General features: G+C 47.1%; 1 protein-coding gene across 1 annotated transcript in view; it reads left to right on the top strand.

Annotated features, from left to right (window-relative positions):
• Positions 1 to 4,097: 4,097 nt before the first annotated feature.
• The window catches only part of PPP1R36 (protein phosphatase 1 regulatory subunit 36), a 478,699-nt gene continuing 461,833 nt past the window's right edge, over positions 4,098 to 20,963 (top strand). Inside the window, exon 1 of the mRNA XM_086936663.1 lies at positions 4,098 to 4,197. Coding sequence (XP_086792789.1) covers positions 4,189 to 4,197 — 9 coding nt within the window. The 5' untranslated portion in view covers positions 4,098 to 4,188. The remainder of the gene's footprint in view (positions 4,198 to 20,963) is intronic.

The following is a 20,963-nucleotide window of genomic DNA, read 5'->3' as shown; positions in this document are numbered from 1 at the left end:
GGATGTACTGCTAAACAGTACAGATACACTGTCTAAAAACAGTGCAGACCGGACTTGTGTACCCAAACCCGTCTTGATACGTCCCAGCAATGGTACTCACCGGGAAGCACGGAAACAGAAGGCCTCGGAAAACTCGGACTGGACTGGACTCGGCTCGACTTCGGAAAACTTCGGAAAACTTCGGAAAACTGGTGGGCCTCTTGACACCTCGGACCTTGCTTCTTTCGGCTAGGCTCTGGTCGGGATCCTCCGCACTCCTCACCGCCTCGTCTGGGTACTGATCGCAGTCTTCGTCACCTCCGTGGGCCAGAGGGAGATGCAGGAAATCCTGCCGGTACGCGTAGTTTCCGTCTAACTGATGGCAGGGTACAGAGCTTGCAACGCACCAACCGGCGCGTGAGGTGGGGGAGGGGTACCTATTCGGGCGCCAAAATGATGTAAATATATAATTTACCGTCTTAATTTCTATGCAGGTAAGTAATTAATCAATAATAACTCAAATCGGAAAGAAAGAATCAGAGTCCGTGGTGTTAGAGTTCTTAGGGGTTTTATTCCTCAAAAAGGAATGGTCCAGACCAGAATATCATGTTCTTCCCACCACAGGGGTGGAAGAAGGGATAGAGCGCGCTACATTTTATTGACAGTACATAGCTTATATACTTAATTCATGTCATAGAAAACAGTACAGTAGGCGTAACAGCTGAGAGAAGACAAGATAACAGTATCCACGTGTTACTAGTACGTAATCAGAAGGCGTGGACTAGGCGTGAACTGGAGGTGTGTGCTAGAAACGTCACAAGTAGGTGTCACTAAACAGAAATGTTGCAATGTCAGCAGAAATCGGAAGCTTGAATGCGCGCACAGCTGCATGACGTGTGATTGACGTGAAACTGGAGGGTGCAGGGGACTTGACATTTACACTGATGGAAAGAGACAGAAGTCTGGCATGTCAGATCAACTTGTACTTCTATCATATCTGATATCTGATGTTTGGGAACCATATTATCTGGACGAAAAGGTCTCTGGGGCAGAAGCTATTCTATACTGACTGTGAGTGCGTGTATAAGCGCCTGGGTGTCTGCATGAGAAGCGTGGGGCATGGGGCCTTCCATGGGAGCATGGTAACAGAGTCTATGAATTACTTGCACGGAGACGGGTTGGCCCTTTGCTCTGCAGATGAGGGGGATGTTTACTGAAGCTAGAAGCGTGGGGCATGGGGCCTTCCATGGGAGCATGGTAACAGAGTCTATGAATTACTTGCACGGAGACGGGTTGGCCCTTTGCTCTGCAGATGAGGGGGATGTTTACTGAAGCTAGTAGGCAGGAATGTATTTTCGAGGAGCGGAACAGATAACTCGAAGGTTATAGTCAGTCTTGGCAGGCAGCAGGCTGAGCTGAGCGCGGTGGGCCGCGCTGGAAGTAAGTCAGAGTTCACGGGTACAGAGGCAGCCTGGGCTGAGGCTTTCAGAGTCAGAAGCCAGAAATGGCTCGATGGCAGAAATTCAGGGCCTACTTTGCCAGAGCAGGAAAAACGTGTAAAGTACATTACAAAAAGACGTTGGCATATCATACTTAAGAACGGACTAATTAATCCATTCAAGGTGGGTCTGAAAGAGGACATGTTAACGTTGGACGCAAATGTATTTGCGTCTTCATAGCTGGCACAGGAGGGAAGTTACATGCACTTTAAGCTGGTACATGGAGACGGTGGGGTACGCGCTAGGGAACACAATTTGACCATAAAATTTATATTTCCTCAACTCTACTACTCACTCTCTACTACGCTCTACTACTCACTCTCTACTTCTCTCTACTACTCACTCTCTACTTCTCACTCTCTACTACTCTCTACTACTCTCTACTACTCACTCTCTACTACTCTCTCTACTACTCTCTCTACTACTCACTCTACAACTGACTCTCTACTACTGACTCTCTACTACTGACTCTACAACTCACTCTCTACAACTCACTCTCTACTACTCACTCTCTACTACTCACTCTACTACTCACTCTCTACTACTCTCTAATACTCTTTACTCACTCTCTACTACTCTAATTCTCTTTACTACTCACTCTGTACTCTCTACTACTCACGCTCTACTCTCTACTACTATCTCTACTCTCTTCCTCTCTACCTCTCTACTACTCCTCTACCTCTCACTACCTCTACGCGCATATATATATATATTATGTCCACACAGAGTTGCCCCTAAGAAGATTCCACACATGAAGGGGTTGCTGCACAAATCATCGCAGGCGGCAGGTGTTACAGCGCGTGGTAGCCCCCTCAAAGCCAAACGCGTTTCGAGCATCCTGTGTGCTCTTGATCACTGGCAGTAACTGACATGAAGGCGGGCTGATTTAGGAACAAACATTTTATTGGATTTCAGAGTCCCGCCCTAATGAGCGTCAGGAACGGCATTGTGGGTGATGTAGTCCAAATTAATGCCAACAGACTCCCAAGTTCATTAATCCCAGTGGAGATCACCTGCCAAAGTCAGTTTATCAAATAAAGTACCCAGTTGGGTGAGAGCGCTGCCCTCCACGCTGCAAGCCGGCCAATATATACCTTCGACTGAGGCCCCCTCCTTCCCAAAGCGTGTCCGCACTCTCAGACACGCAGGGTCCGCTTTGCAGGCGGCGGAGTATCTTCGCGACCGGGCAGGCCGCTTGAAATTATGTCCACACAGAGTTGCCCCTAAGAAGATTCCACACATGAAGGGGTTGCTGCACAAATCATCGCAGGCGGCAGGTGTTACAGCGCGTGGTAGCCCCCTCAAAGCCAAACGCGTTTCGAGTATCCTGTGTGCTCTTGATCACTGGCAGTAACTGACATGAAGGCGGGCTGATTTAGGAACAAACATTTTATTGGATTTCAGAGTCCCGCCCTAATGAGCGTCAGGAACGGCATTGTGGGTAATGTAGTCCAAATTAATGCCAACAGACTCCCAAGTTCATTAATCCCAGTGGAGATCACCTGCCAAAGTCAGTTTATCAAATAAAGTACCCAGTTGGGTGAGAGCGCTGCCCTCCATGCTGCAAGCCGGCCAATATATACCTTCGACTGACTACTACTCACTCTCTACTACGCTCTACTACTCACTCTCTACTTCTCTCTACTACTCACTCTCTACTTCTCACTCTCTACTACTCTCTACTATTCACTTTCTACTACTCTCTACTACTCACTCTCTACTACTCTCTCTACTACTCACTCTACAACTGACTCTCTACTACTGACTCTCTACTACTGACTCTACAACTCACTCTCTACAACTCACTCTCTACTACTCACTCTCTACTACTCACTCTACTACTCACTCTCTACTACTCTCTAATACTCTTTACTCACTCTCTACTACTCTAATTCTCTTTACTACTCACTCTGTACTCTCTACTACTCACGCTCTACTCTCTACTACTCTCTCTACTCTCTTCCTCTCTACCTCTCTACCTCTCTACTACTCCTCTACCTCTCACTACCTCTACGCGCACACATATGCACATATATATGTATATATATATTGATGTGTGTGTATATATATATATATATATATATATATATATATATATATATATATATATATATATGTTTGTATGAGACCTTTTATTTATGTTTTGCTTTCTTAAACAAAAATAAAGTGCATTGTTATTTTTAATGTCAATAGCTCAAACTCGCGTAAATAGGTCTCGCATTTGCAAGAGATTAAGTTATTGGCATTGTAAATGACAATGCCATTTATTTATCGGTTTTCAAAACCAACACATAAATAAAAGTTTTGCCATTTACAATGCCAAAAGCTCAAACTTTTGCAAAGGCGAGACCGTTGCATTGTTCCAATAATTGTGATTTCTGCTATTTATGTTTCCCTCGTCTTCATTGCTTGAGTTTGCTCGTGAGAGACTGTCACTCATAGTCGCTGAATGTCACTAATATTTATATTGAAATTATGAAAATGTCACGAGATAGCCAATCTGAAAACTTGACAAATATGGCTTTGCTCTAGATACATTTGACACACACACATTCTAAGATGGCCGCCTCGTTCACGTACATTTTAAAGCGATCCATTTACACTCTTGCCCCGAATCAGTAGCAGTGAATGCTTGTCAGTTGCCATGCCAACCGCCGAACTCTCAGTAAAGAAAGGCTGAGAGTTCTCGTTTCTCTTCTGCATCTCGGCAATGGAAACGGTAAGTGGTTGAACCTCTTACACTGCCCGATGTCTCACCCTCGCCCTGTCACAGTGGTAGAGTTGGCACCTTCACAGCACACGAGAATGCAGAATTTGTGAAAACTCAATGAGCTGTATGTACACCCTGGCAGCAGAAGCCATCCCATGAGGCTGCTTCTAATCAAAGCTGAAGAGCAAAATATGTATACCTGGTGGTTCGCGCGTGAACATACCATTAGATTCGACCACACGACGCTCGCAATGGTTTATAAAGCAAAGCTTCTTTGCTTAATGTCATTTTTCATTCCAGAGATAAAAATCCTCTGCCTTTGCGGGATCCTGACGTCGCGTTCCACAGCGCTAATATAGTACACTGGGCACGTATTTTATGAGGAGACGACAGGCAAAACTCGATTGGAAAAAAGTTTCTTTCGCCCTTCCGTACACCGCTGTATTCTTTTTTACTTACCCAGTATCCCAACTTCTTAGATCTTAAATCAAATTCAGCTAGGATCCCGATTAAAAGTTTCACACAGTGAATGGTGCTGGAGCAATTTTCAATGTCTTCAAAATCAAAAATAAGTATATTTCTTTAATATTTGTAAGCGTTTCAATTAAGTACATTATCTTGTATTATTCTATTGAGTGATATTTTTAAGAAGTTGTAGTTTCTAAATATTAACTTTAAAACATTAATTATTCGTCCCCTTCCATCTACCAAGCAGTTGATGCCTGGTCTGTTATCTTTTTTTGTTATCTCTTCATTATTGCATTCCCTCACCCCAAGATTTTGTTCATCTACCTCATGGAATTGTAATTGCATTTATATAGTGTATACTACCCCTAATGAGGAGTTGTAGCACTTTTTGGTGAGTAGCACGCTTCTGTGGAACCCATGATTAGTGGTTAATACAGTGGTTAAGGGATACATGCATGCAACTGAGAGAAAGCAATACAAAATGTACCCAGCGCTAACATCCCAATTGTACGTTGTACATATTTATGTATATGGTCTGTGTGTTACATGCTTCGTGATTATGAGTGACCCAGAGTAATGGGACATGCTGGGTTCTATTTGGTATCCCCTGACCTGGGCTTTTCTATGCACAAGATGTAAGTGGGGCTGTTATCCCAGATAGTGGAGGGGTATTGCTGATATTCCTCAGTTTTAGGGTGGGGACCTAGACACTGAATCTCCCACAGAAATTCAAATGTACATTTTGCTAAGTGTAGCTATTGATCAGTCTTGCTGTAGCAGTTCCATTTGGTGGATGGAAGGGATCTGTTAATGGTAAGACTGCATTTCTTGTCCTGTTATCAGTGTTGGAAGGATCCTCTAGAAGTCGATCAACCTTTTTTTTCTCTTCCTGACCATTGTCAGAGTTGTTGTTGATTGTCAGATGCAGATTGCTCACACTTCTATGTGCCTCTGTTGCGAGTACTCTAGGCTGAAGGCTACCCAACTGTGAGGAGCATCACTCCACACAAAGGCTATGACTAGGGGAAAGCCTGGAGAGCATATAAAAACACCCAAAAAGTTTCTGTAGATCTAAAATGTAATCATGTTTATCTGTGCACTTACAGTTTGAAATAGGAATTGTTTTTTTCTGAAATATAACTGTATGTTTATAAGCATATGTTATCTGAAGCCATCCTATTGTGCAACATTTTGAACAGATTCTTTAGACATCTTTGCACTTTTTAATAATGTGTAATTTTTGTAAGGGGTGTAGTGTTCTCTAGAATAATGTCATATTGCTCCCTGGCTCCATCCGTTGATATCTTAGGTTCACTTTTTAAAATACAGACTCTTTGTTACCTCCAAACACAAGAATTAAATGGGTACACAATTAAATGAGGTGCACAGTGAAGCTATACCAGTCAAAAACGGCAGCAACTGTTTACAAGTGTGAAAAGTAGAAGATATAGTTGTGAATTGTTTCTCGTAAGCACTGCACAAACTGAGTTCAAAGGATTTTTTTATACTCGTAGCTAAAAATGTAAATATGACCTGACAGTGCAAAGACATCGAAAAACACTGTTGTGAAAACTCTTCAATGGCCCCGGTGCCCAACAAACATTACTTCATGAAGATGAGCAAGAACGGGGAGGGGTGGGCCAATCGCCCAAGGATGGCACTCCCCCCAGCAGCTCCGCCTGATCAGCCATCCGTATCATTGAGCTCCCTCCCGGCAGGGTTCGAGCCGGCTGCCCGTCCCTGCATTCCAGGTTCTACTTGAATTTCTGTGATTCTCCCTAATTTGTTTTATTGTGTTATTCTTGTTTCATGATTGATTGCCTGTTCTTTTTGCACTACTGTTGACTGTTTGACTGGGGTTCTTCCCCCTGTGCCACCTACTCATACCTTTTCCTGGCTCTGCTGCCCCTGCGGGCCCGCCCCCGATCCAGCCGACTCCCGCCTCCCTTCTGCTGCTCCCGCCCCCCTCCCCTACTTATAGTGTCCGCTGTGTGATCGCGCCGCTGGTGTGCTGAAGTCAAGCCCGTCCGCGACCCGACCGCGGCCAGCGCCAGGAACCCTGGGTCTCCTAGACCCCACCACTACGACTCGACCTCCCTCCACGCACTCGACCACAGAAAACACGCCAACTGTGCTAGATCCTCGCCTAACACCACCCACGGGCTGTTCTCTTGCAAAACCTGCCTCAAGTCCTTCACCATGGACAAAGTTCCCGCAACCGCAAACAGCACACCCGATGCAAGCATCACCTAGAGCCTGACTTGCATCCTCCTCAACGTGCTCTTCCTGCACCGACATGCCATAGAAATCTGGGACTTGATCGACACCCTCTCGCCTGACGTCGCCTTTTTCACAGAGACTTGGACCAATGCCACCGCCTGCCCCAACATCCCCACCGCCATCCCCGATGGCTACAACATCCAGAGAAAGGACTGCCTGCTCCGCCCGGAGGGGGATTCTCCATCGTACTCAAGACCGCCCTCCGACTCTCCACCTTCAGCTCGACTGACAACCATTCCAACGCAGAACACCTCCATTTCCAGATTCAGACCAGCCCTAGGATCATGCTACGCGCCACCCTCATCTACAGACCACCAGGACCCCCCAGCACGCAACGACCATCTGCGAGCTCGCTGCCCCCATGCCATCACCTCCACGGACTACATTCTACTCGGGTACCTGAACTTCTACCTCAACACCAGCAACGACCCCAACTCCAGCACTCTCATCATCAACCTTGATAACCTAGGACTGAAGCAACGTGTCAACCCACCCACCCACAGAGCAGGTCACACCCTCGACCCCATCTTCGCAGGAGGAGCTAACATCCGCTTCAGCCACACTACCCAGCCCCCCTGGACGGACCACCTTGATCATTTCACCTTCAACACCACCACCGCACATAAGCCCGCCCCTCGTCCACCACGATGGACCTGGAGCAAGATCATAGAAGAGCTCCTCAACGCCACCCTCCTTCAAACCCCCCCCTCCGCCACGACCGACACCAATACCACAGCCAGGGAATTTCACCACTGGATCTCCTGCTGCTAGGACAAGCTCACACCACTTCGTCCCGCCAAACAACGCCCTCTGAAAGCCGCCTGGTTTACCACTGCACTCCAAGAAGCCAGACGCACCTGCAGGTGCCTAGAAAAAACCTGGCGAAACCAGAAGACCGTGGCGGCAAGGAACAACCTCAAGAACGCCCTGAAGGAATACCACCAACGCATAAGAGACACCAAACGGACCTTCATGAAAGACAAAGTCCAGACCAACGCGACCAACGCCAGAGAACTGTTCAACATCATACAGCAGTTTGCAAGACCCGCCTGCGAAGCCACAGACATCACACCTTCCCAGGAACTCTGCAACAAGCTCAGCTCCTACTTGCACCGGAAGATCAAGGACATCCACAACAACTTCAGCAAACCACCCCAGACTCCCACCCATAACCGCCGACAAGCCTACCATCACGCCTTGGGATCCCGCCACCATCGAACTCATCACCACGACCACAAAGAAAACCCACTCAGGAGCACCTACGGACCCCTGCCCGCCGCACATATTCCACAGGGCCTCCGCCGCAATCGCACCCAACTTGGTCACGCCATCAACGCCTCCCTCACATCCAGCATCTGTCCAGACAATTGGAAATGGGCGGAGGTGAAACCCCTCCTCAAGAAACCAACCGCTGACCCAACAGACCTGAAAAACTACTGTCCGATCTCTCTCCTCCCCTTTGCGGCCAAAGTCACAGAGAGACTCATAAACGCCCAGCTGACCACCTTCGGCAAAGACAACTCTATCCTAGACGCCTCCCAGTCTGGATTCCGCAGCAACCACAGCACCGAGACCGCCCTCCTCACCACCACTGACAACATCCGCAAGCTACTGGACCAGGGACACACAGCGGCCCTCATCCTGCTAGATCTCTCAGCAGCCTTCGACACAGTTTCACATCACACACTCACAGCCAGCCTCACAACGAAGGGATACAAGGATCTGCCCTCGACTGGATCCAATCCTTCTTCTCCGGATGAACCCAGAGGATCAGACTCCCTCCCTTCCATTTAGAATCCACCGATATCTACTGCGGAGTACCCCAGGGATCATCTCTCAGCCCTATGCTCTACAACATCTACATGGCCCCCCTCGCCGCCATCATCAGTCAGCAAGGGATCAGCATTGTATCCTATGCCGACGACACACAGCTCATCCTCTCACTCACGAAGAATCCCGAAGACACCAGACTCTGCTTCCAGGAAGGAATGAAGATTGTGGCAGCTTGGATGAAGGACAGCTGCCTGAAGCTCAACTCAGATAAGACCTAGGTCCTCATCCTTGGACCCTGCCCCACTGCCTGGGACAACACCAGGTGGCCGTCTGCCCTCGGGAGCCCACACTCCCCCACTGACCACGCCCAAAACCTCGGCATCATCCTCGACTCCTCCCTCTCCATGATCAACGCCGTCGCCTTCACCAGTTTCAACTGCCTTCGCATACTCCGTAAGACCTTCAAATGGATCCACCCCGACTGCAGAAGGACCGTCACGCAGGCGCCCATAACCAGCAGACTTCACTACAGCAACACCCTCTACGCCGGAATCAAAACAACTCTTCTATACAGACTCCAAACCATCCAGAACGCTGCAGCCAGTTTCGTCCTCGGAACTCCGCGGTGCGAGCACATGACCCAACACCTACGCGACCTCCACTGGCTCCTCGTCGAGAAGAGAGTCACCTTCAAACTCCTCACCCAGGCCTAGAAAACCCTCAACAACATCAGATCCAAATACCTAAACGTGAGAGTCTCCTTCCACGCACCCAAGAGAAACCTCCGCTCCGCAGACCTCGCCCTGGCAGAGTTACCCCGCAACCGCATGTGCAAAACTGGAGGAAGAGTCTTCTCCAACATCGCAGCCAAGACCTAGAACTAGCTCCCGGTGAGCATCAGACGCTCCCCAACTCTGCACACGTTCAGGAGGGACCTCAAGATCTGGCTCTTCGACTGATTCCGGAGCTGCCTCCCCTTTGCCCCCCCCAAGTGCCTTGAGACCCTCATGGGTGAGTCGAGCGCTATATAAACCCCTAATTGATTGAAGCACACCAGTTCCTCCTCGTGCTTCAAGTAGGCCAATGCTGGCAAACAAAGAACACAATCGCCCTAGTACAGCGATTAATTCTGATCAAAACATTCAGCAGACACAAAAAACTCTGGCTCCAAAGGCAAGCTTCTTGTGAAGTGAACCACTGTGCACCCTGGACCCTCTGTTGGAATCCATCGTGGTCTAAGGGAATTGGTGTTTGTGAAACCTCTATGCTGCACAACATCACTCAAATGTTTCAAGGGAACATGTTTCCATCCTCCTGGACCTCTCAGCTGCCTTTAACACCGTCTCCCACCACACACTAGCCAGCAGACTCTACTACGCCGGCATCCGCAGAAAGGCCCTTTACTGGATATGTTCCTTTCTCACAGGAAGTATTCAGCGCGTCAGGCTCCTGTCCTACCTCTCGGAACCAACATAGACCAGATGTGGAGTGCCCCAGGGATCCTCAATCAGCCCCACCCTCTATAACATCTACATGGTCCCCCTCGCAACCATCGTCAAAAACCACGGCTCAATGTCATCTCCTATGCCAACGACACCCAGCTGATCCTCTCCCTCACCAAACAACCCAACATCACCAGGTACAACTTCCAAGAAGGGATAAAAGCTGTCGCCCCCTGAATGAAGAAGAGCTGCCTGAAATTCAACTAAGAGAAAAGAGAAGTCCTCCTCCTCGGCCCCACCTCATGGCCCCCGCCCTTGAAAACATACCCACCCCGACGGTCCATGCATGGAACCTGAGCATCATACTAGACTCATCGCTCATGATGAACCACCAGTTCAACACCGTATTCTCGGTCTGCTTCAACACCATTCGCATAGTCCAAGAAATATTCAAATGGATCCCATCCAAATCCAGAAAAAACATCATGCAAGCCCTCATCAATAGCAGGCTGGCATACGGCAACGCTCTCTATGCCGGAATCACCAAGAAGCTACAGGAATCTCAAACCTTTCCTACCACAAGCTGACTTCAAGCAAGTGGTCCAAGCGCATGTTTTGCCGAGGCTTGACGATGGCAGTGCTACGCTTTGCGGCCTTTCCAAATATACCTTGGCCCCACTAAGGGCATCATTGAATGCGGCGGCCAGATTGGTTACGGGCACCAAGCAAAATAAATGCACACATCTCCCCAGTCTTAAAATCCCTAAACTGGCTGCCCTACGAAGCAAGAATACAGCTAAAGATTGCCTACCTATCTCACAAAGCCCTCCACTTCAAAACCCCCAACTATCTAGCGCAAAAGCTAGAACTATCTGGGGGGGATAACCGTCTAGGAGTGCTAACTCTCTCCTCCTGAAACCTCAGATCTTTGCAAAAAGAGAACATGCCAACGAGCATTCTACGGCTCTGCACCAAAAATCTGGAACTGTCTTCCACCGGAAATTCGTAGAATCTTCTCCAAGGTTGCTCTCAAATTGGAAGTAAAAAGATTCCTCATGGACAAGTTCTTACTTTAATAGGGTGCGCGATCGTCTGCTCAATTGCATTGGACTTATTCCTTTAAGCCCAGAGCTTGATGCCAATAATGTATATTTTTCTCTTTTCTTTTCTCTTCTTCTTCTCTTGTTGAATCATTTTCTCCCCTGCAATGTCGCTATGTATCACTAACTAGCCCATTCTTTGCTGACCCCTAGGATTTGTAAATGGCCTTGTTATGTTAGCCCTATTTAATTTCCCTGTCTGGTTTATATTACCATTTGACTTATGTACTGAACTGTTACGTTCCTTTCACTCAAATTGTAAAGCGTTCTGATATCCCTTGGGATCAAGTTCGCGCTTTATAAAACTTTATAAAGAAATAAATACTTCGTAAACTCTAGACCGTCCAGAACACCGCTTCCAGACTGATCCTAGATATCCCCCATCACATCCACATCACTTAACACCTCAGAGATCTCCACTGGCTCCCCATCGAAAGAGGAATAGCCTTCAACCTCCTCACTCGCGCATACAAGGCCCTCCACAACATCATACCAGCATACATGAACAACCGCCTCTCCTTCCACCCACCTAAGAGACACCTCTGATCAGCTGACCTCTTTCTGGCCACCTTCCCACACATCTACAAGACCAGAACGGGAGGAAAGTCCTTCTCTTACCTCGCAGCCAAGGCCAGGAACGACCTCCCCCTACACCTCCGGCAAGTCCCTAGACTGCTCCAGTTCAGGAAGGACCTCAAGACCTTGCTCTTCGGAAGACCCCAGCACTCAATGGAGCTGCCCCCTTTTCCTCACCCCCCCCCCCCCTTCTCCTCTAGCGCCTCGAGACCTTCGTGGGAGAATAGTTGCACTTTACCAACCTCTGATTGATTAAATGATTAGCATTCAAAATGCTCTTTGGTAATATTCCTTTGTGCCTCCTAGCACCAGTAGAGGTGACCATGATTTACTGCTGGTTAGAATGGGCAGCAACTCTAGGATCATTGTCAGCAGGTGATCCCTGGCTTGAGTCTGAAAGCTTTCACTCATCCAATTAAAAGGGAGTATCCAATTAAAAAGGAATGTATCATGCCCTCTTAAAGTCTTTTCCTGGTTTAAAGGTGGCTCTTGTCAGCATGACAACACAGTTGCAAAAGCCTATATCAACCTACAGCAGGGGTGAGTTCTTTAACTCTGGCCTTTCAAGCATTTCACATTGGGAGTCTGGTGGAACATATTTTACTGGCCCTGCCTGCTTCCCACATTCAAGGGGTGGAACACGTGGTAGTAGACTAAGCATGTTGTTTTCTTCATTGCATGTTTTCATCTTAGTCCACCGTACGTTCTTGTTAAGGTTTGGCTGTCTGCAACTATACATCTTTGCCAGGAACAGCGATAATAATTTCTCTTACTTTCTTTGCTGGTATCAGAAGAGGGGGGCTTTGGGATCGATGCTGTGACCACTCCTTGGGTCTCACTTCTTCTCGGAGCATTCCTCCTTTTGAGACTCCTGACTGTAGTTCCAGAATGGATCTTTTTACATGGCCCCTTGTCTCTTCAGTACTCATTTCTCAAAGTATTCCTGTTAAAGTATTCATCTGTCAGCGTGGTTGTTGAAACTAGGAATTTCAAGCATCTAGGTCTTTCCTCTCTAGCTGCTTCAGTTCATATAACAAGTTGAGTCGCTACTCAGAGATTCTACTGCCATCAGCGAGCTTCTTTTTCATCCAGTTGCCTGGATTTGTCCTTTGATCTTAGTGAATGTGACCCTACGTGGGGTTTGTACTTTCTTCAGGATGGGTCCCACCTTTGGCCAGGAGTCCCCACCCTTCCTGTCTAATTGGCAGCATTTAAGACCGTGAGACCCCCTTGAGAGAGCCTTTGTCGTGATGTGGCAAAGGATATGTCCACCTCTACGTGCCGGTCCCATGCAACACTCTTCTACAAGCTTCTGAACTTGTATGTCTCCAGGAGAGGAAGGGAATAGAGGCGTGTGCAGTGTGTGGATGCTCTTGAGACAGAAGCCTCACATCTCAGAGCGATTCACTATGTTAAACAGCTTAGCACAGACAAAAAGAACTACATTCCTGATGAAGCTTCAGGACTCTCCTAAGATGTGCAATGGTGGCGGACATCTTGAATGCCTAGAGTATAAGTCCATTTCAGTCCATAGTTTCATTGATAAGCAAAAGTTATACATAGTTGCTGCAGCTGGGATTTGCTGTTGGAAGTTAGAATTCCTGTGATATTTTATCCCAATAAGTTGACAAAATAACTCCTTGAAAGTATTCTTGCAACACTTTTTCAAAGGGTATAAATAGACTTGTCCTATGTTTAATTTCATCTAGATTGTAAACCCTATTGTGCATCTTGTTTAATTTCATCCGGAATTATCCATTAGGATTACACTTGTATTATACTTCATCAGAAGTCACCCACTAGAACTCTACTTTGCACTGTAATGTAAAGTAGTTTAGCACTCCAACCCAGCGTTTCCACACTTCTGATAAAAAACAGTCCACCACTTGTGTGACTGGGCCTATCACCCACGACAAGGAAAGACCCAAAAGCTCACCATGGAAACATCAAGACTTTCTTTTCAAATGTATTCATTCTGACTTTGTTGGTAGCTGCAGTATTTGGGCCCAGGATCGGCCAGCATCCATCAAAGACTATTAGCCTGGGACATTTCTGATAACAAGACATTGAAGGAAGTCCAGGGTGGTGTGATCTGCATAAATCTTAATACATATTCATACCCATAATTCCCTGTAAACAATTTGGCTTAAATCACATACTTTCCTCACATTTCTGTGAGGAAAAGCTCCAGAATCTGTGGCGATCAACACAATTCCTACACCCAGCATTCCTTTTTTGTCAATAAAACAGTACCCTACTTGTCTAGTTGGGCCCATCACCCCCAACAGGAGCTTATCAAAACCTGAGCTATGTGAAGTCAATGGGGTGTTTGTGAGGTTTTCAAATTATTACGGCTTCGGTCTATTCCTTTTATGTGTTTTGGGTTGAACCCCAGGTGGGGGGAGCTCACCAGGCCATCAGGGGAAAAAGTGAGAAACAGAATGTGGTGCAGGGCTTGTCCCTCCTGGCCCTGAACTGCAATCCACAGCCCCAAGCACATCTTTCTGCCACTTTGGGGATGAATGGAGAGTTTACCACCAGTCCTCCTGTTCTATGAGGCACAAAATCCACTATGCACCAGAAATTGGTGTTCACAAAAAGGAATGGTGTGAGGCTTCAACCAGTCTTGAGATTTGGTCTTACACCCAGGCACCAGTTTTGTCAAGAGGGACATTCAGGATGTACACCCAGGTTTTCTTGTTGTTGTAAAATTCAACCACTGGATAAATATTTCCTTCTTTCTCCCATTTAACTCTAAAGAGCTATGTTTTGTGTTTAAATCTTTGAAGGGCTAAATTACTGTGTTAAATAGTATACATATCTCACATTAAAATAAGTTAGCATATACATCTTTATAAGTAAAAGTACAAAGTTGAAGTAGATCCAAATCTTTGGTGCTCTTACTGAGCTTAAACCCCTATGTTATGTTTCTGACTGAGACATGGCTAAATGAAGGCTCTCATCCAACTATTGCGGATGCCATTACCCCGGCTATCTGTTACTAAGGAAGGATAGGCCGGGTGGTCGGGGTGGGGGAGTAGCCAATATTTATAAAAACACGTTCTCTTGCACAGTTCTACCCACCCAAGCAGGGAACAGAGTTGGAAGGTGAAGAGAGTCTCGGCTTCCTGCTACTGGTAACTGCCCACCAGTCAATTGCAGGTACTGTAATTTATCGGCCAAGAGGGCTGGCCGCCCGTTTCCTGGAGTCAATAGGCAACGTAATTGCACCTATTGTTGCAAAATATAAAGAATGCCTGGTACTTGGGGTTTTTAATATCCATATGGATCAATGCACTGACCCTGAGCCTTTGAAACTGTATGAATCTCTCAGTATGCTAAATCTGGCCCCTTATGTTCTCTCCCCTACACATGATAGGGGCCACATCCTTAATCAGATTTTTTCAACGGACAAGATTGAAATGGATCCGCCCTGCCCTATTCTTTGGTCAGACCATTGCTTACTTACTTTTAGATTAAGCAAAACATTCCCCCAGCCTCAAACTCAATGTACGCATCGCAGCAGGAGTTTTAGACCTTTCAATCAGATTACTGCGGTAGGACTAGCTAGAGCACTTAAAACTCATCCTATCTGTTCTAGTGGCAACCTAATAAATGACGTATATTCACTAGAAAACTGGCTTGAATCTCATGCAAATGAGCTTGCCCCTCCTAAGTCCCGTGCAGCTAATGGCGGCAGAGCCTCAGCCTCATGGTTCACTGAGACTCTTAAGAAAAGCAGAAGTACCTGCCAACGTCTGGATAGAGTCTGGAGGAAGAATTTTAAGTCTGAGGATAAATTGGCGTATAAAGTGGCATTAAAAGCCCACTACGCTAAAGTCCGCTTGTAAAAAAAGAACTTTCTGTCCTTAAAAATTGAGAAAGCAGGGAACAGAAGTAAGGAACTGTTCAAAACTGTTAAAGATTTCTCCTCCCCATGCGCCACAAACAGTCTTTTCACCCCCACCAATGAATGGACGATCCTTATTGCACACTATTTTTATACCAAGATTACCCCCATTCAAGCTTCGCTTGGGGAAGCACCCCTTGCTAATGCAGCCACTATTAGTAAGCTCCCCTTTGCTTTACCCAACGCTGGCGGAACCCTATTGCATTTTCCCCCAATCACGTTGGACGATTCATTAAAGATTATGAAAACACTAAAATCAGGCTCCCCAAATACTCGCATCAGTTGCAGAGGTGATAAACCCGGCTGTCAACAAGGTTCAGAACCTCTCTCTGTCAGAGGGGTGATGCCAGACAGTTGGAAGCATGGGAAAATCCTCCCGCTTCTAAAACAATCTTCTGCCGACCCTTCTGTAGCCAGCAATTACTGGCCAATTTCTTTGCTGCCTTTCTTCTCCAAGGTCCTGGAGAAATATGTAAATAAGGTTGTAGAGAATTTTGTCGAAACCAATCTCGTATTCCATCCTGGCCAATCAGGGTTCCGAGCTAATTTCAGTACTGAAAGAGCCCTTCTGGAAATCTCTGAATCTATTAAAACCACACTTGATAAAGGAGGCAAGGCTGTTTTGATACTGTTGGACCTCTCCGCAGCTTTCAATACCGTGACCCATGCCCTCCTTTTGGACGGACTCCAAGGATGTGGTATAGGGGGCACGGCCCGTCAGTGGTTCACATCTTACCTGGAAAATCGTCAGCAAACAGTTTGGTCTCCCCTTTTGTGGCCCCTATCTCGCCACTAAATGTAGGTGTTCCACAGGGATCTATCTTAAGCCCCACTTTGTTTAATGTGTTCTTGGCCCCCCTGGCGCCTTTGGCAGAACAATACGGCATCAAAGTCATATCTTACGTCGATGATACACAATTGTTGTTAATGTGCGGTAAGGATGAGGCCTTGAATGGGAATGAGACAAACACGTGGTCCACCAGGTCTGGACTTCTAACTTAGAGATCTCGGCCCCCCTTATACTGCAGTGTGCATGGTCTGAGCACTCCCTTATCTCTTTTACCCTTAAAGCCCCTATTTGCCCCAGTAGGCCTCTGGAGGCGAACTTCTCGGCCCAAAATTGGAATAGAGCTGATATTAGCCAATTCGTTGACTTACTCAGCATCTCCATTCCCCCCAAATCCGACTCAATAGACTCCAAAGCTTCTGACTTAACCCGCTGGCTCGAATCGGCCAGCGATGTGGTTGCCCCCCTTAAACGGGTCAAAGTTAGGCGCCCTCATGACGCTCAGAAATGGTTTTCCGAGGACCTTAAAGTTTTGAAACTCGGACTTAGACAAGCTGAGCCCCGCTGGCGTAGAAATTATGCCTCTGAAGCTAGGCTAGAGTATTCAACTTTACTCAAAGGGTGCAAGTCTTCTATTATGTCAGCCAAATCCCTATACTTTTCCAACAAAATTGTGGAGTCAGCTAACAAAGCTAAAGATATCTTCTCGATCGTTGAAGAACTGTCTCACCCTGACAGGGTATCCATCAAACCTCTCCCTTCACAGGGGCTTTGTGATTCTCTCAATTACTTCTTTGTTGAAAAGATTGAAAAAATCAAAAACAGCATCTCGGTATCATCCTTATCTGACTCGCCCGGGTCCCTCGCTGACCCCTTCAACCCCCACTCTCTCACTCAGATCCCCCTCATCTTGGAGGCAGACTTTTTCGCTCTTCTAAGTAAAGTCACCTCAGGGTCTCCCACTGATTGCTGCCCTCCCAAGATCCTACGCGAGGCCTTCACTGCTTACCCAGCCCCCCCCTTGGCACTCCTGAACACTTCCCTCACTCTTGGCTTAGTCCCTAGCTCTTTTAAGGCAGTCAAGGTAGTGCCTATTTTAAAGAAACCCACAGCCGACCCCACGATCATGAGCAACTTCCGCCCTATCTCCCTCCTTCCCTACCTCAGCAAGGTGCTCGAATCTCATGTCACTAACATCTTGAGCTCGTTTGTTGAGCAATCTCATTTCCTTGACTCTCCACAGGCTGGGTTTAGACCCGCCCACTCTACAGAGATGGTCATACTCTCTTTCATGGAAGAACTGCGTAGGGGGGCCGACTCTAACATCAGTCAGGCCCTAGTGCTCCTGGATTTGTTGGCCGCCTTTGACACGGTCGACCATGCCATCCTGGTCGATCGTGTCAGGCAGGCTGGCATCAGGGGCACTGCCCTGGACTGGGTTCGCTCGTTTCTCACCAGCCGTCAACAAGCAGTCCGGCTATCCCAGTTCTCCGCTGACAGGGTGGGGTTGACCTGTGGCGTGCCGCAGGGCTCCTCTTTATCCCCGCTCCTCTTTAATTTATACCTCACCCCCCTGATCCGGTCTCTCCGAGATAGGAATGTCACCGCGTTTAATTACGCGGATGACATCCAGCTGGTCTTCAACATCGACCCCTCGGACCAGTCGGTTTTAGATTTTCAAATCACCTTAAGCTTAACCCCGAGAAGACCAAATTGGTTCTTGTCGGGGGGCCTTCCAACCCTTGGAACTCCAATTTCTGGCCTGCTAGCTTGGGTCTTCCCCCTCGTCCAGTTGACTCAGCCAAAAGTCTGGGGGTTATCATCAGTAAAGATCTTTCGATGAAGCCCCAGATAAATGCCACTGTCTCTTCTTGTTTTTTCCAAATGCGCAAAATTCGGAAAATCGCGCGCTATCTTACCACTGAGGCGCTTACCTTAGCCCTCTTGGCGTTAGTCGTCTCTAGGATTGACTACGCCAACTCCTTGTACAGAGGCATCCCAGAATATCAACTCAAACATTTGCAGCTTGTCCAGAACCAGGCGGCACGCCTCATCTTCCATCAACCGAGGCACCACCAGTCCGCCCCGTACTAAGATCTCTGCACTGGCTCCCTGTTTCTGAATGCTGCAAATTTAAGCTGGGCTGCCTTGTCTTTAAATCTCTGGCTGGCCTAGGTCCTACCTTCATCTCCTCCCTCATTCATCCCTATGTCCCCTCTCGTAACCTTCACTCGGCTCACTTGGCTTTACTTAAAGTCCTGAGAGTCAAGCGCAAGAAATGAGGAGGTTTAAGATTCTCATTCCTTGCTCCATCTTTCTGGAATGTCCTCCCATTGGACATACGGCTTGCTTCTCCCTATACCCACTTCAGATCCCTCCATAAGACTTATCTGTTTCGCATTGCGCACAACTAAAATGTTCTTTTTCTCCGGTCTTTTTATTCCTCTCTTTTTTTTTTCCTGTTGCTGCTATGCACTCCCTCGCCCTGCCCAGGCGGTGCCCTCCGTCTTCTCTACACTAGCGCCAAGAAACTGTATAGTGTACTTTGCGCTTTACAAATGCCTTTCACATCACATCACATCACATCACACCTGCCTGTCAGCAGTATTTGAGTGGTTTAAACAGAATCAACTGCTGTACAGTTCTGAAAAATCAGAAATGATCTTTTTTGGTCACAATCCGGGGATGAGTGGCGTAAATTGTGGCCACAGAATATATCCCCCCTCAAACGTAGCCACAACTGTTAAGAATCTCGGGGTGAAAATGAACGCGAACATGTCCATGAGGTCCCAGGTCCAGGCACATGCTTTGGCCTACTGAAAATGTTGACAAACTTCCACCCACTACTCCCGGATTCCCATAGGAAAACAGTAGTCCAAGCACTGATTTTGTTCCGCCTTGATTATGTGAATGTTCTTTATGTCGGCCTTCCTGACTATCTTCTTGGCCGTCTACAGGTGGTGCAAAACACCCCGGCAAAAGCCATACTTATGGTATACCTTAGGACACACATGACCCCTCACCTGAAGTCCTTGCACTGGCTTTCGGCACAAAAGAGGACACTTTTCAAAGCCCTGGTGCTGGCTTATGGCCTTTCATAATATTGGGACCTTATGTTTGAGAAACAGATGCCAGCACTATGTTCCATCCAGAAGTCTGAGGTCTTCTAATCAGCTGCTCTCGCTGATCCCTAGGTTCTTCCGCTCTCGCCTTGGCGGGCGTTCCTTTCAGGTGGTAGCCTCTCGGCTCTAGAACAACCTGCCACCAGCCTTACATCAGGTGCAGGACCTCCTCAGTTTTAGACGTGGATTAATAACTTGGCTTTTTTCACAATAAGTCAGCTGCCCTGGGGTTGCCTGCACTGCTCTGGGACTGGTTCTCTTTCCCAGCGCCGGGACACTCCAGGGAGTAGCCGTGCGCTTTATAAGTACCCAGTAACATAGTATTATAGATGGTACTGTTTTCTACGTTGACATCACCAGCTTCTCCTGACATCCAAGGCAGATAATTTCAGGAGAGACTCAGGCATATTTATGAGAGCTTTGCGTCATGCTTCCACCAAGCAACTTGGTACATGCGTGACGCAAACCTCTAAATCTTATTTTTGAAGCCACTCAAAGCTTCTTTCTGGATGTCTTTGAATGGCTTCAAAAAAATGTAGTAATGCAATGCAGCAATTTGTGCTGCATTGCATTACTCTGCGCAAGGGAGGCATTCCATGGGCGTTACGGTGGGTAAGCGCATGGTTTGATGCATTTCCAGATTTACTAAACTTGGCAACCCTGGGAATGCGCCAAAAATATACACCTCCCTAGGGGAGGTGTCATAAGGAGACTTATGTTTATTTCTCCTCGTTTTTACCTCTTTCTATGCATGCTACATTCTGCAGCACACATAGAAAGAGGGGGGAAAAAGCTTCTAAGAATTGTTTTTGTCCAGGCAGGTTCACCTTCCTGCACAAAAACAATCCTGCCTACAATTCAGACACCCTTGCACCATGGTACAAGGGTGCCTTCGTTGGCGCTAGGCTGCCAAAAAGGCGCCAACACAAGGAGAAAGGACAGGAATACGCTGTAATTGATGAATATGGCACATTCCTGTCCTGCCGCACAGCAAGGTTGCTGCACTGCCCTACGCCACAAAGGTCATAAATTAGTTTCTCTGTGAAGGCAATTACAATTATAAGGAAAACATAAACATCTCTCAGATCACACAGAGTTTAAAGTTATTCGCTGAGACACAAGTACAATGTTTCAGCTTTGCTGCAGAGCAACTTTGCATACATTGTCTGCCTTTGAACTCCTGAAAAAAAGTAGAAAAAGCCCCTGTCAGATTTTGATGCATGCAATTTTCTCTTCTGCGCTAAGCAGTTTGCATTTAAAACAAGCATTGGCATAACCAATAGGTCTCGCCTTTGGGCCCTTAGAAGGGTCTAGTTA

This window comes from Lissotriton vulgaris, chromosome 9, assembly GCF_964263255.1.
Source record: "Lissotriton vulgaris chromosome 9, aLisVul1.2, whole genome shotgun sequence".
Taxonomy (NCBI): domain Eukaryota; kingdom Metazoa; phylum Chordata; class Amphibia; order Caudata; family Salamandridae; genus Lissotriton; species Lissotriton vulgaris.
The sequence above is the reverse complement of the archived record's forward strand: the minus strand, read 5'-3'. Positions and strand labels throughout refer to the sequence as shown.